This window comes from Falco peregrinus, chromosome 6, assembly GCF_023634155.1.
Source record: "Falco peregrinus isolate bFalPer1 chromosome 6, bFalPer1.pri, whole genome shotgun sequence".
In the NCBI taxonomy this organism is placed as follows: Eukaryota; Metazoa; Chordata; class Aves; order Falconiformes; family Falconidae; genus Falco; species Falco peregrinus.
This window is the reverse complement of record NC_073726.1, coordinates 17,779,126-17,795,658: the sequence shown is the minus strand read 5'-3', so window position 1 is coordinate 17,795,658 and position 16,533 is coordinate 17,779,126. Positions and strand designations below refer to the sequence as shown.

The window sequence follows — 16,533 nt, the reverse complement described above, 5'->3', positions numbered from 1 at the left end:
GAAGGAAGTTATGAACTACAGTTAAAACAAACCAAAATGCGCTTCTAAATATTGTGTGAAATACTCTCTGATGCCTAGCTGATACCTCTTTAACTTCTACTTAGGGGCCAGAGCCGGGGGAGACAATAAACTGGAATTATAACAGAGACATTTAGGCTGTGTCAGGCCATGCTAGTAACGGGCCAGGAGCATTCTCAGCTCTGACACCAAGTTCAATAATGCACGTATTTTCACACAGATAAACCTTCCTAGCCCTGAAAAGTAGGTGCCTGGGTGAAAATTGCTGTTGGAAGTCTTCCCTGGGCCACATTAATCCCTGAAGCATGCTTGGGCACTGTCTGGGAGAATGCTAGCTGGCATGTGCCAAAACTCAGGTAGCATCTTTGCTAGCAATTTAATGGTTATTAAAGCGTGGCAACATCCAGACCCAAGCTGTAGTTTACTGGAACTCATCTAGCCTTAGACACCACCTGATTTTGAGATTTAACTGTGTATCTCGGGGGAAATTAAAGTTGTTACATTTGTTTCCAAAATCGGTGAAGCTTGGCAGTGTCATTGTGAACAAGCACTACCATGAGATGATGCTGTTATCATCAGTACCTGATAATGTATCGTAATATTCCGTAACATTTTGCAAAATTACTGTCATTAAAATTTATTTAGGAAATTCAATTACAGTGTCTAAAAGGCCTGATCAGATCCAGATTCCCTTGTGAGTGGCACTGTGCAGAAAGAGAAATCCTTGCCCTTTTGCAATCGAATTTGTAATTGGGCAGAAGGTAGAGTAACAGGTTTAATAAACAGCAAAAAAGACCTTCTAAATGTAAAAAGGATAAAAAAATAAGAATATGTAGGGTAGCTCTTAGCACGGTTAGGTTCTTAGGGGTGTCTTGACTTTTAAATGTGAATTAGAAATCGTAGAACATTGTGCTGCTTCTGTTGCAGGCAAGATGATCACAAACTGTTTCTTGGTGTCTAAATGCATTGCTGAAAAGTGTCCTCTAACAATCATTTTAGACGGATACTAAAATGGATTGAGTTTGTGACTCTATTTAAGGCAGCATTTCTTATGCATAGTGCCATGGCTTGAATGTAAAAGTTGGCAATTGCTAAGATCTTAACTATACCTTCTAGTTTGATTTCTGATATGACCAGATTGCTGTCTGTGGATGCTGTTTGTTTCTTTGTGGTTTCATTTTTTGTGGCTTTAAGTATTTGGCTCTAGCTGTGTGCTTTTATTCACCACAGAGCAAGTGGGTTACTGTGAGGCAAATAGGCCTTATCTGACAACCCCGATGCTGGGTCTCACTGGGTCTTTAAGATGGTCTGGCTGTGTTCGTGGCTCTGAATGTAGCCCTTTGGCCGGGAGTGCCTGTTGTGAGTCCTCTGGAATGTGGGAGGAAAATTCACCCTACTGAGACACCACTTCCTTGTTTGGCATACGGTCAGCCTGCAAAATGAGAGGGCTAATGCACTGGCAGCACTACAAAGTGCTCAGAGAGGGACAAGCAGCAAGCATGCAGGAAGGGAAGGAGGCATGGTATAAGAATATGGAGGAACATACTCTTACAGACCTCGTGGTGGAAATAGGCTGTCTGGGGGTGCATACATCTGCAGAAGGAGTATCTGGACTGCCTGAAGAGGATTCCGATAGGCCTGAATTTTCACCAGCAGTGTCTGAAATAGGTTGCTCTCAGGATGTTTTTGATTTTGGGGGTGCAGCAATACAGTGATGGGTCATGAGAGTGTGACAGGCCAGTTGAATCATTCATTTTACATGTTTTACAGGAGCTGTCTATAAAGCTGCAGAGTGTTAAAACTCTCATCCTTCTCATGTTTGAAGATAACATCTTTGAATTCTTACAGACAGACAATGTTGGAGGTTCATACATGTTTATTTCCTGCTAAACAGTGACATACCCTTTCAGAGATATTACGATCAGAAGAACCTGTTTGAATTCACTGTCTGTCTCATTTTTGAGTTTAGTGTTGGTGTAATACCTTTGACAACAATGCAGAATAAAACCAGTGATGACCATGGAAGAACTGGGCCCACTGTTTACTCGCAGAGCACGTAGGGAGACAAAGCCACATAGAAATATAAAATCATATATAAACAGGCTTTTTCAGAAAGAATGAAACTAAGCAAACTTGGTGTCCTGTTCATTTTTGTTCACTGATCTGTAGTTTCGCCCTCCCTGCGCAATAATCTGAACCCACCTGCCCTCATGGCCTCCATGACACCTGTTTAGGGAACGGACAGTGTGTGCTGTGGTTAATCCAGTTAGTTGTATGTGCAGGCAGACTGGACAGCAAGTGTCCACTGCCATCTGGCTCATGCTAAGATAATACGTGCTGCTGTGTTCTACCTACTTTCCCATACTCGGGGAACTAATTTGAGTCTCCTTCCTACATCCAGATACTGGTGTTAAAGAAAATTATGGGAACTTGATTACTTTGGGCTGTATTAGGCTTGCTTTGGGAATATATCGTTACATGATCTGAGGCCTTGATCCCTTGACTGACCAAGGCCTTGATCCCTTGACTGGACCACCATTTAGAACCCATCAAACACAAATTTTCAATTTTTTTTATTTTTAATATTTGCTTCCTATGAAAACCAGCCTGCAGGGAGAAGTACAGAGATGCATACCCAGGTTTCTTCACAGGGTGAACTGGGATGTAGCTGAGTTGTCCGCATTTACTAAGAAACCAGGGAGTGCTCTAAGATTTTCTAATCCACAGAAAGCCCTTGAAATTTCTTTCCTTCTTTCAAATATCGTTGAAATTGGCTGATTAGTCAGACAGAAAGGCAAAGAACGTTGTTTCACAGGAAACCTGGTTAAAATTGAATACCGGTGGTATTGTAACCAAGAATTTCTGCATAATTTTAAATAAGTTAGTTTTTAGATTACAATGAAAAATACATTGTGAAATGGAAAAGAAGAAAAAATAATGACTTTCAAAAAAATGTAAAGTTACTATAGGGAAATAGTAGTGAATTAGAAAGAAGGTGTATAACAGTTAAGTCAGGGCTTCAGAGCTTCCTTGTGGTTGCTTGTAGATACTCAGGATCACTGACCACCCTTTTCCTTGCCTGCACAAACTTTTTTTGTAGCTTTATTATGCAAGCATCATAGAAATACAGGGCTAGAAGGGGCTTCAAGAAATCCCATGGTCCAAACCACTACATTCAGTGAGGATCTTTCTTAATTGGAGTATTATTGTAACTGTCAGCACCCCATGCAGGCATGCTATGTGCTACATGAAGCTGCTTTCAGCTGCTGAACTGCTGCTCTGGCATTAATGAAAACTGCTGGGCTCTGAGGCTGACCTCAGTACCCTGCTACTGCCCTCCTGAAATGAGCCTGAAACCTGATCTTCATCCACAGCTCCTGGGAGGGAGAGGGAAAGGAAATCCGCTTTGGTTTTAGCAGCTGGCACTGAATAGAGGAGAGAGTTATAAATAAATGGAAATAAAGAATGAGGGCATGTGACTAAAGCCATAAAGGTCACTTTTTAGTATGCCAGTAGATGAGCAGTGCTCCGAGTGGCATTTGACAAAATGTCACTCTGAATGTGTAGACATGATGATGATGTCAAAAGAGGCTCATTTGAATTGGGATTCAGGAGGATCCTCTATTTAAATCCTGTCTGAGCTACTGACAGGCTGCATGACCTTCTACAATATACTGAGCTCCATGGGTCAAATTGGTCCTCGCTGCAACTAAATTGATTACAATGGAGTTATTCTGGGAGTGAACTTGATTTCTCAGACATCAGTCAACACAGCTGGTTCGCTGCATAAATGGAAGAAAGCAAGCATAGATATCACTGGAAAACAGATGCATCTGAACGGAGTCTTTTAGTTTTGGCGAAACTAGAACAGAACTGCACAACTCTGACTTAAAAGGCATAAATAATTATTGATGGTGGTTTATTGACAATGTAAACTGTGAAGGTAACAAAGCTACAAAAGTGACATTGTCTTTTTTAAAGGTAGTGTGATTATTATGTATGTTATTTGTAACATGGGAAATGACTGTTGCTTCTTTAAGTATCTGGTGTAGATCTTTCTTCAAAAAAATAATGATAAATGACTCAAGCATACAGCACAATGCTGCACAGTGGTAAGCTTCTTCCATAGAAAATGCTTTTGGAGTCAGGTAACAAAATAATGGTGTTAATTAATAAAAGATAACTGCTATTAAGAGTATTTAAACAGCATACACAGAGGATAAAACCACCTCTAAAATGGAGAAGAAAAAAAAAATTATTTTTATGCATCCTGCTTCCTGGGATGGAAGCTTTTAGAAATCACAACTTTTAAGGATTTCTGGGTAGATAAAGAACAAGTGACTGGCTGCTTTGTAGTAAATGAAGTGAGGGACTGATTCTCTTACTGATGTTTAACTCACTATTTATGTTTAATCATAGAAGTGCTGGAAATTTCAAGTGGGATTTCCCCTAATTTCACCAGGACCTCTACAAAGGTAAGAGTAAGTTTCTTTAGAGTTAAAATGAAGATGTTGGGTCACGAGCATGATTTCAAGCCTAGCTGAAGGACACCATGTCTTGGTGTCTCTGTACCTGTGTCAGTAGGTGTACTGGTTTCAGCTGGGATAAAGTTAATTTTCTTCATAGTAGCTAGTATAAGGCTGTGTTTTGGATTTGTGCTGGAAACAGTGTTGATAATACAGGGATGTTTTTAGTTACTGCCCAGCAGTGTTTGCACAGTCAAGGCCTTTTGTGTTCCTCATACCACCCCACCAGCGAGTGGGCTGGGGGTGGATAAGAGGTGGGGAAGGGACAGAGCAGGGACAGCTGACCCCAACTGACTAAAGGGATATTCCATACTATGTGATGTGATGCTCAGTATATGAAAGCTGGGGGAAGAAAAAGGAAGCGGGGATGTTTGGAATGGTGGTGTTTGTCTTCCCAAGTAACTGTTAGGTATGACGGAGCCCTGCTTCCCTGGAGATGGCTGAACCTGCCTGCCCATGGGAAGTGGTGAATGAATTCCTTGCTTTGCTTTGCTTGCAAGCGCAGCTTTTGCTTTACTTTTTAAGCTGTCTCTATCTCAGCCCATGAGTTTTCTCACTTCTTCTACTCTTCCAATTATCTCCATCATTCCTCGGGCGGGGAATGAGCGAGCAGCTGCGTGGAGTGTAGTTGCTGGCTGGGGCTAAACTAGGACACAAGGACAACTTTAGGGAATTTAGAAAAGTCAGTATAAAAAGACCTAGACAAAGCTGTGGTTTACAGAGCAATTGCAAGAGATGTTCTCCAGCACAGATAAAGCTAAACAAAGGAGTCTTCTCTTATCCCTGCTATTCCTGTCTTTTAAACAAAACGAGCAGTTACACATCAAAGGGTTCTTTTATCCCAGCTGCTGACATGATTTAAGTTGAAAAAAGTATTAACAAAACACAAAATATAACAACTTTAATAAAAATAATTTTCCAGTTTTCTGTATGCTGTACTGTTCTACTTAATTCTAGATAAAACAAGACTGAGTTTTAACAAGTAAGGAAAAAAAAATACTTGGCATAATTTAAGAAAATTTGGAGAGGTGACAGTGGTACATTTTTTCCTCCTGTTTTATGCCAATTTAGTAATGAGGACAACGGAGTTGCTTCTCTAGACATGATTAAACAAAGAGATGTGAAAGGGTTTTCCAGTTCATCCTCTTGCTTCAGAGCAGAATCCACTCCATCTAATCAGCTCCTGACAGATATTTGTTCAACCTGACCCTGAAAATTTGCAGTCATGCTGATTCTTCAGATTTCTCCACAGTGAGCTATTGCATAAAATTCCTTACAATTCAAAAGTTTTTTGTAAAATATGACTTAAATCTTCAACCTGTAATCTAAGGCTATTACTTCTTGCCATACCAGTAGACATGAAGAACAGTTTGTATCTCTGCAATACTTTTTATGTGTTTGAGAACAGATATATCTTCCCTCAGTCTTCTCATTGCTAGACTAAACCAATGAATTCTTTCAATCTTACCTCATGGGTCACGTTTTCTATACCTCTGAAAATTACATGGCTCTACTGTGGCTTCTTCAATGGTCTTTCTTTAAGTAAGGTACCCAAAAATTGATGTTTGTACTCCAGCTGAGGTCTTATCAGTGCTGATTTGAACAGAACCTTGTTTCATGTGTCTTTTATAGTGCTGTTAATACACCCCAGTGTGAAGCCTGCTTATTTTACAACATGACAGCACTGGCTTGTTCAGTTTATGATGCGATACTACCCCTAGATGCTTTTCTGAGGGATGTGCTGCTTACCAGTAACTCCATCACCTTCCTGTGTGCAGCTGATTAGTCTTAAAAATAATACCTTACATCCTTCCATCCTCAAAGGCATCCTGTTTTTTTTCAGGCCATTTCTCTGGCTTGTTACCATTTTTTACTCTGATGTTTACCCTGTGACATGATGTAGATATGCACATATACCACTTAGTTCACTGCATTAAGACTGCCTGACAGATTCACTTTCCTGTCTCCAGAGGAAAGGCCATGCAACCCTCACGAAGGAAGGTGTCATGGGGCAGAACTACCACAATTCATGCATTCCATGACCGCTCCCTGCCCAATTCCATGTGGCCTTCAGAGGGAGACAAAAGGGCATGAGATGGGAGAATTTTCAAGGAAAATTGAATCTAGCCCCTAGATACGTCCAGAATATTTCATTAGCTAACTGTGAGTGCTTCCTGCAAGACCAGATTAAGAGCCTGTTATAGTCAAGATATGAAGCATCTATTGCTTCTTCTTAATATACAACGCCTATGTCCCCATTCTGGAATGTTGATTTTAACAGGTTTTCTGGTAAAACCACATTACCTGTTACTTACCACCATAGGATTACAGCATAATTTAGATTGAAAGGGACTACTTCAGGAGGTGTCTAGTCCAACTCCCTGCTCAAAGCAGGGTCAGCTATGAGTTCAGATCAGACTTTATCCTGTCTGATTTTGAAAACATGCGAGTGTAGACTTCCCAAGCTCTCTGGGCAACCAGTTCCACAGCTTGATTGCCTCATGGTGAAAATGTTTTCCCTTAAATTCAGTTTGAACCTCTCTTATTTCAACTTATGCCCATTGTCTGTCATCCTTCCACCATATAGCACTTCGAAGAGCCTGGCTGCATCTTCTTGATAATCTCCTCTTTGCTGTTGTATAAATGTTTAGAAATACGGGGTTTTTTTTCTATTATTTGACAAAAGGAACTAAAAGGCAAATAACTGCCTTTCCTGAATTCCTGAGTTTTGGATTCTCCCCTTTTCCCATTTGTACACTTGACTATTTTCTTTCTTATTTAACTTACACATTACTTATTTAGAGAGGTTATGAAGCAGTTACTTCTCACAACTATTAGAGAATGGTAACGGGAATTACATCAGGCTAACACAATTCAGTACATTTAGTTTATCTGAGTTGTCTTTATCTGCTCTTTCCCTTTTCTGTCTGGAAGTCTTATTCCCTTCTCTAACTTAGCAAGGCATCATACACACGGATTTGCAGAAGTCAAAGCAAGGAGGCAGAAAGAGAAACATTAGGAAGCATTTCTTTACTGAGAGGGTGGTCAAATACTGGAACAGGCTTCCTAGAGAGGCAGTTGATGCCCCAAGCCTGTCAGTGTTTAAGAGGCATTTGGACAATACCCTTAATAACATGCTTTTAACTTTTGGTCAGCCCTAAACTGGCCAGGCAGTTGGAGTAGATGATCGCTGTAAGTCCCTTTCAACTGAAGTATTCCATTCCATTCCATGTTCTGCTTGTGAGTGTCAGCCACCATTTCATGAAAGTCTAGTTATCTGTTTAAAGGCAGGTACTTTGAATTAAATTGGAGCATCTCATTGACTGTGATGAACTTTGATTCAGGCCTTTAGAGTCTTTGCCTGTAAAGACTGAATAGCAAATCTTAACTATGCACATAGTTCCTGATGCTTTATTGCAAACTGTGTGGATGGGTCTTCTTTATTCAAATGTATGTGATTTGGGGTAGATTTTAAATAGGCAGAAAAAGTCAATGCATACATTTCTGAGAAATGTACAAGGACCTTACATAAGTGAAATAAAGTGCATGTAAATGCCAATATTCTTTCTTTTATTTATCTAGAGGCTGCTGAAAATTTTGAAAATAATAAAAAATAGTAGTTTCAAAAACCTCTGGGGAGTTTAGAGTTTCTCAATGAATCCCTTGTGATAAACTTATATGTATAATTATACTAAAAATTACTCCTAGTGCTTAACCTGTAATTCAAAAAGAAAAGATTGAGACAGAAGTAATTTCACTGGTAGAAAGCCAAGAAAATAGAGGTTATCACAGAAAAAAAAAAAAAAGAAAGAAAAAAAAAAGAAGAAAAGTGGGAAAGTTAAAAGAAAAGCTGTGAGATTTGTGTACTGTGCAGCTGGCAGTAAGTTCTAAAGCATTCTGGTTTTATTTTTTATACCCGATTTGGGAAAACTGTTTCAGAGTAAAATAAATACATTACATAATACAAAAAGTAGATCTGCCAGCATTAATAGACTAGCAGGATGACTGATAGCCATAGTCAGAAACACATGAGATTATGGCTAACGCTTAATGTAGTTCAACCCCTATGCAATACCATCAATGCAATAACTGCAACCAGCTACAGAGTAACTGCCCATCCCCTAACTCTGTTGATTCCACTTAGTAGTAGTGACTTGGATTCCTATTCCAAACCTTCTTACATTTGATATACTGCAGATCATCTGCTGTAAAGACCATGTCGTGTTTGAAATGCCTCTTAGGCAGATCTCTTAAGCCTCTCATATTAACGCAGTTCTTCCTTATATACTTAGTTAAATGGGATTTTCAAATTAAAAAAATATATATTCCAGATGTACACAGGTACTTTCATGTCCCCAGTCAGTATCTGAAGTTCCAAAGGCAAATGTAGAAGCAATTGTGTTTAAGGCATACTGGTTCTTCATGCATGTATGTCAATTTGAATGTCTTCTGGACATTTCAAACCTACTGCTTGTCTACAGGCCAACTCATTAGCATGCATGCACTGAAATTCCTATGCATTGTAAACCTGTTTATTTTCTGAGTATATGTGGCTTGGGTTGCGTGGCTTTTGTGAAGGAGAAGCATCACAGTGCACATCAAGTACAAAGAAAACCTGTGCCTGCACAATGTCTGGGATTAGTAGATGTTTGGCAGCCTGCTTGGAGTTACTGTTCTACACTAGCTGCCAAACATCTGGAAGTTAGTAGAAAAATGTAGAAAATTGGTAGGGAAGAAAATGACCAACAAAAGCAGCTGTCTCCCACAAAAAAATGGTAGGTCTGGCACTATGGGGTATAACAGGATTTGAGCAAGGCATCAATCTGGGACATAGCACACAGTGGGTTTGAGAAGCTCCAGAAACTGTTTCCTTCAGAGGACAATAAAAAAAGACCAGTGAGTCTGAAATCAGTCTGAAAAAGATCTTTAGTGCATGAACCACTAAACTCAGTGCGGATTGTTAAATTGAAATTTAAAAGGTTAAATAACAACTTCAGCAAGTTAGCTGCTTATGTGAGCAGAAATACTCAACCAGTGTTATCCACATTCCCAGATGCCTTCTGCTGGCTTCTCAGGTTCTAAGATCCCCAACTTTCTCTTTGCCAGCCATCTGTCAACACTCCTAGCTTTTTCCTTGATAACTTCTACAATGCGGTTATTCGTTGCACAAAAATCAGCACAAAATACAGTTGCTATGTCTTGAGCCCTGAATATGTGCAAGCATCAAAAAATAAACTTATTGTAATATAAAGAGAAATAACACAAGGAATACTCAAGTAATTGCTTTATTTGTATTTAATTGATGACAGGAACTCGGTATTCAGGTTTAAGTAAAGATGTTGCAGAATTTCCAGCCCGTTGCATTAAAATGCTGGAGGCCCTTGCAGAATATAAATTCAACTTGTCATGCCCTTGAGTAAATGCATTTATAATCTGTATAATATCTTCCAATAATTTAATAAAATATATGGATCTGATCTTTAGATAAGAGAAGCCTGGGATGAGCTACTAGCCTGAAGCTCAGGATAAGATTTGTTTTGCCTGAAGGTAGCTGCCTAGAAGTTGGATATCTTTAGTATGTGGGAACTAGTCATTCATTCCTCTACATTGGCTGAAAGAAGTACCATGAGACATTTCTTAGTAATCATCCTAAGAGGGGTGTCCGGAGTACAACGGATAACCCACATTTTGGAGATGCCTGTTTCCTTCCACTGGCTATTGAGAAGGCGTAGAGAACTGGTTTTATACAGCTGAAGTTAGGTGTGATGAGTGATACCACCTTAGTACTTGAGCACAAGGCAGGCCTACAGCACACAGAGATGAGTCAGGACTTGAAATTGGCCAGCCTGCAATAGCATCATGGACCTTGAAGAGTCTATAAACATCATGGCAGTCAGTCCAGGCTATAAAAGCAGCTAAGAAACTGGACAGAGCTTTGGATAAAGCCAAATGCTTATTACATGTTGCTTCCACAGTTAAAGTGCAACAGGAAGCCATGGTAGCTAAACAAAAACTGCCCTGGATCAATTACTATTTTGGGTAAGTCTATACCCACACTTTATTAATATCTGTATAAAACTACATGGTCTGTAGTTTGTATTTGCTAATGCTTACTTAAGCATTACTGAGATTATAGGGATTAGAGATTGAGAAAATCGGGTTTAAGAGAGGAGATAAGAGAGAAAACTCAGTTATCTGGATATTAGAATAGCATGTAACTGTACATTTACTATATTATAAGCTGTGACGAGTACCATTAACAGCATTTTTATGTGGCAGAAAAGCTAATCTTATTCCATAGATTGCCAAGAAAAGCTGCTCACAGCATTGTAACCTGAATGATGTCTGAACAGAGGAAGAATGAATCACAGAATGGTGGCTGTCTTAGGGCTGCCTGATCAGTAATTGCATTAATTTCAGTTTTCATTAACTGTGTTAATTTTTATCTAATTGTACTAGAGACGTGGGTCACCTTTTAAGTATTTTCTAGAGAAAATATTTGCTGAAGTGACCTTTTCTTAAAATCAGCAAAAGGTTGAAATAAATGTTGGAGTTTTGGGAACTCACCCACCATTAAATCAGAATAATGATATAAAAGAATGCACCTGTATGTGATTATAGTCAAATCAACAGAAATTACAGTTGTATAGAATGACAACAAAAGCAATAAAAAAGGACTAATTTGTAAGATCCTTGTTCTGTAGTGAGCCTGTTAAAAGGCAAGGAGAAACCTATCTGTTTTGCTAAATCAAATGAACTTACCCACAGGAATTTCCTATTGAGTTACTGCATCAGGCTGAATCTTTTATTTGGCATCTTCTTCTTGAAAAAGTATTGTTATGAACTATCCAAACTCCTTCCATTTATCTTTCTGATAAAAGCCTTCAGAAGTCAGGTGGTAAATTGTTTGGTACTTAGCAACAGGTCCTTCTTTCTTATTTCAGAGCATAAATATCTATGAGAAAAAGAACTGCATGCAGATGGAATACTATAATATTCCCTGAAAAAAAATTTTTATCAGAAGCTTCAAAAGAGTGCTCTGTTAATGAGCAACTGAAATGTTATAAATTCAGCCAACAGCCTTTATGTTTAATTTAGACTGTCTTCCTTACAGCTTAGGAGGACAAAAGACCAGTGTCAGTGGCCTGTAGGCCTTTGCAGTCGCTGCCCAGTGATTAACCATGAGGGAAAAAAAGGTATTTGCAATTTAATTAGCTGGAGGATAACCTATAGTTATACTGATAAAAATAATCATCTAGGTGCCAGTGAGCAGCTGGCATGAAAATTGGACAACATAGTGTCCGTGAAGTTTGATTTGTATTCTCAAAACAGCTTTATTCACAAAAAAACACTCCTCTGCAAAAAAAGTGTCATTTCTTGAGCCCATGTTTTTAGTTTCATTTGAATTCTGCTTGCTTGGCTAAGCTAAAGCCAATTCCTGGCAGCAGGATTTCAGCATATTCATTAAGTGCAATACTGTATCATTGCTTTAAAAACATAGTGGATTGTAAATAAACAGTGAACACGATGACTACAAAAAGCCAACACAGCACTAAACAGCAGTTTAGCTGAAGGCAATTTCAGTTGTTAATGCTTTTACTGTGTGCTGGCTTCAGCAGTTTTGAAGGTCTTTTTTCTAAAGAGGGGTGCTGTTCTGATGGCCTCTTCTCTGGGGTTGAATCAACCTGTAATTCAGGATAGCTCTTCCCAACTACTTCTATAGTAACCTGATTGTGATACTGTGTCTTGCTGATACGAACTTTATGTCAGAGGGAACATTTTCTCTATACAATTGAAAGAAAAACCTTTCAATGTGATCATGCTTTCTTTGCTCATAACAAAATTGTCATCCTAGCTTAGAGCTACAGCAGTGCTGATTTCCAAGTATTGTGTTTGTCTCTTGTGAGGACACATGGTTACATATGCATCAGGTATGTATATGCAGATTTCTGATATGTATTACTTTCACTGCTACTACATGGAATTGTTTTAGAAAGTATTTGTAAAGTATAAAGTATTTCTCTAGAAGCAGCCAGCTAGATCATGAGTGCTGGAACCAGCTGAATCTTTTTTCATATTGGGTATTGCAGAGTCTCTCCCTCTGTGTGTGTGAGCTGATACAGCAGCCTTCTCCTCAACTGGCAGCTCCTGGCTGCTCATTTTCATGAGATGTAGGAATGGCCTTATCTTCGAGATCTCTGTCATTCAGTTGATATTATACAGTAATAAGCATGGAAACCGCATTTCCTCAGAAAACCAGTTGGAACTGTGTCATTCAGAGTGTGTATTACTATTGGTTTTGGTGGAGTTCCCAGTGAGTTTGAAAGGTAAAGCTTGCTTAAAAACCAAAAGTGCCATTTGGTCCTTTTGCAGAAACCTGTTTATGAGGGATGCTAATGTAAAATAGCTTCTTAGTGTAAAATATAAAGGTCTTCATACTTAGGGTGAAATCTGGAGCCTGGATTTGAAGGAACCAGATTATCATCCCAAGAACCTCACCTATATCATCTACCCATTTCATAAGACTTTGTGGCATCCTGAACTTGGCAGGCAGCTATTTATTTACAATACTGATGACTGCAGGATAAATGACAAAGACATCATTTAGATAGAACTCCCTTCTGGGAGTGGCCCTTCCACTTTGTTGTTGCTTGAGACTGGACACGTAAGAACTATGAAGAAATGTCTCATTTTCTCCATCTAGAAGCTGCAGGTAATACTGTTTACCTAAACCCGAGGGATATTGTGAGCATTCATTGTTATAATAGTCCATTTCTAAATAATCTCATTGTAAAAAGAAGTTGTTAAAACCATTTTAAAAGTAATGTTTTGTAGGAATTTAGTGGTGAATGTTTATATATTCAGCTCCTACTGCTAGAACACCAGTATTTGTTTTGTTTTATTGCTTTTTTAGCTGGATAATAATATTTCTTGATTTAAAGTTTCATCTCTCTAATGACCATTTCTGGATGCTAAATTTTAGATTGCATTTACATATGAGACACTGCTATTTTGTTAAGTAGGAGACATATTATACGGATAATCAGTTTATCTTAAGCTGTAATTCTATGTCTAGCAAGGATTCAAATTTCTAGGATGGAGGATGGCTAATGGCTTAGTGAAGTCTGGTAAAACATCTTTGAGATAAATCCCAGCATAATGAGATCAGTTAGATCTAACTGTAAAATGGAAGAGAAGCTTAATTTTAATTTTCAAATGCACAGTTTGGTGCTTTGCTTTTTATTTTACAACTTGACAGAGATATATCTGAAATTAAAAAAATGCCAGAACTGGATGAATCTTCTGAATATGCATAAACTAAAAGTGAGAAACTAAACTTTAAAAAAAGAAAAGGAGAAGTAGCTAGTTTCATGTGAGGTTAGATTTTCTATTCCACAGAAACTAATTTGCCTCCCATGTAAATTCTCTGATGAAAGGATGTGACTACTTTGCAGCTATAAGATCCTCTTACATAGGTTATGTGGGTACTAAAATAGTACAGGCAGCAAAATAGCAGTAACAATAATAATTTCAGTCACAGAGATCTACAGTTATATAAGCGATCAAGGGGTCATTGTCAAATTAGGTAGCATCTGGCTTTTTGGCATTTAGGGTTGTATTTTAACTAATGTGTTAACAAGAGTTTCATCTTTTATTTTTAAATGTATGTAGTACATCGTGCTTTTGTGTTTTACTATTTTCATGCAATTACAGTCCTTGTGACAGAAACTGGACAAGACCAGCTGCAGCATTAAAGCTGCTGTTTAAGCACACAGCATATGAAGTGGCAGTGCAAACTTTTTAGGGCAGTCAGTACAATTCCATTCTGAACTGCCAAGGGAGTAAGAACTTGCCTGCACACACAAAATATTGCAGAAAAGCTATGTATTTAAAATACGTTGGCTTTTTCTGAAATTGCTCCATGTTTTGGAGTCTGAGAAGGTAAATCAGGGTGAATAGCCTTCCTAAGCTTTAGCATCTGAGATAGTTCAGGAGCTTCTAACCATCCTTTGTGAGTCACAGTAGTTTTGTCACCTAAAATCTGCATGTGACTGATAACATTTGGGGGAGAAGGGAGTACCACTTCTAACTGCTCTTGTGAGTCAGCTCTGTGTAACAGGACCTTAGCAGTTGTAGGAGACAGCTCACACTGAGCAGAAGGGTCCTGGGTTCCCACCATTTTTGAGATCCAGCATGGAAGTAGAGCCCTGGGCAAGAGATGGAGCGACCAAGGGCACTCATCAACTCAGCACTGAGCTCCTTCTTCAGAAACTGGCTTTATCTATTAAAAAGGAAAGCACAAGGGCACAGAAGGCAGGTGCTGAAGGACCTGGGGAAAAGCTGATACTACATCTGGGGCCCAAGATCACCTTTTCTTCCAATCATCTGCTGAGGGCCCAGCTTTCCCTCTCTTACTGGAGCAGAGCAAGGCAGCAGTAGGGAAGGTCTTGTAGCATCTGTACTGAGGCAGAGGGTATCAGAAGTCCTGTGCTACAGTCTGCAGCAGAGGGGTGTTCCTGAGTTAGGAAAACATTACCAAAAGACAGTGCCTTCCCCCCCAGCATAGGTAATACAGATTATTATTTTTTTAAGTAGTATTTTGTTTCTTTGTATTGTGTCACACTTAACACACTGTGGGACTTGGACAAATAGAATTTCACCTCTGTTTTTCCTTCATTTTTGAGATAATGCTTGATGAACCAAATGAAAAGCTCCTAACACCAGGAAAAATGTAAAAAATTTAAACAGGAAATAAAAACTGAGCGCACTGCTTTCTGGCTGTCTATAGCTATTTATCTACAGCCATACACCCCAAACATGCTCAGAAGTGACCTTTGGCACTGAAACGAAGCTGCCTTTACTGGTACCTGACCAGAGCTTTTCCCAGCCCAAATTTGGTTCTTGTCAAGCACCATTCCCCTGGGCTTGGCCAGCCCTGGCAGCTGGGAGGGGCTGTTCCTGGCACCAGTCTTGGCACAGGCAGTTCCCATCCAGCTGGCCTTGGCACAGCCCTGGATTTACTGGTGTAGATGAAGCCTTCCTATCCCAAACAGACCAGTCTTATAGATACGTTAATCTAAACTCTTGTTTTAAGAAGTGTAGTTATCTTGTTTCACCGGGGATTTCCCGGGTTAGGGTGGGTCTGTCCCACAGGAAATGCAGCACCCTCAACCAGCTGTGCTGGAATGGCCTATGTTCCGCAGCCGAAGGAGCCTCGGCAGGCCATCAGCTCCACCCGCGGCAGCTCGCACGCTAGCTGAAGGAACGCAGGCCTTTGCGGTCACTGAAACTAGCAACAACGTTTTTTGAGAGGAAAACTGGCTTTCCTGAATTGCAGTGTTCTGTGGAGCCAAGTTAGGAGAGAGGAGGGTGATTAAAATCTTGGCCCATTACACACAGTTTATAATTAGCCAGCTCGGGAGTAGTTTGGGAGCATCCCACTGAAAAAATGAATTACAGGGGGAAGTGGCACCTTTGTGAGGAATGCAAACTCCCCATAGGTCGGATCGAGCACTGGGCCTCGCTCCCGTGGCCGGGCCTGCACTGCGGGGGCTCGGGGGAGGCCCTGGCACTGATCCTCCCTCATGAAGGTGCCGGCCCCCTCCCGGGGTCTCAGGCAGCGCCAGAAGGGGCTCTGGGCTCTGCCGAGCGGGGGGGAGGGGGGGCTAGGGAAAGGGCGGCTGAAGGCGAGGAGCCAGTGCTAGCCGCGGGCGGGTGGTGACGCGAAGGCTGGGACGGGCCCCGAAGCCACCGGGAGCTGCCGAGCCACGACAGAGCCGAGACGAAGGCCCTGCCCGCGGGAGGGCTGGCGGCGGCGGGGGGGCGGAGCCGCCCTTGCGCCTGCGCAGCACCCGCAGGAAGTGCGCCCCGCCCCGCCCACCAAGATGGCTGCGTCTACTGCGCGCTTAGCGGCTCGGCGGCTTTTCTTGCCTTGGTCTACTCGCCTTGTGCGAGCGTCCGGCTCGAGGGAGCGGGTAGGCGGCGGAGC

At 40.5% G+C, this 16,533-nt stretch overlaps 1 protein-coding gene across 4 annotated transcripts in view; it reads left to right on the top strand.

Moving 5' to 3' along the window:
• The first annotated feature begins 1,818 nt into the window (after positions 1-1,818).
• The window catches only part of PMPCB (peptidase, mitochondrial processing subunit beta), a 25,251-nt gene continuing 10,536 nt past the window's right edge, over positions 1,819-16,533 (top strand). For 2 of the 4 annotated variants that reach the window (XM_055807236.1, XM_055807238.1), the window contains exons 1-2: positions 1,819-1,882; positions 4,438-4,493. In XM_055807236.1, coding sequence (XP_055663211.1) covers positions 1,834-1,882; positions 4,438-4,493 — 105 coding nt within the window. In that variant the 5' untranslated portion in view covers positions 1,819-1,833. Of the gene's footprint in view, positions 1,883-4,437; positions 4,494-16,378; positions 16,520-16,533 lie in introns of those variants that run through there. The other 2 variants (XM_055807240.1, XM_055807239.1) reach the window with 1 other exon arrangement.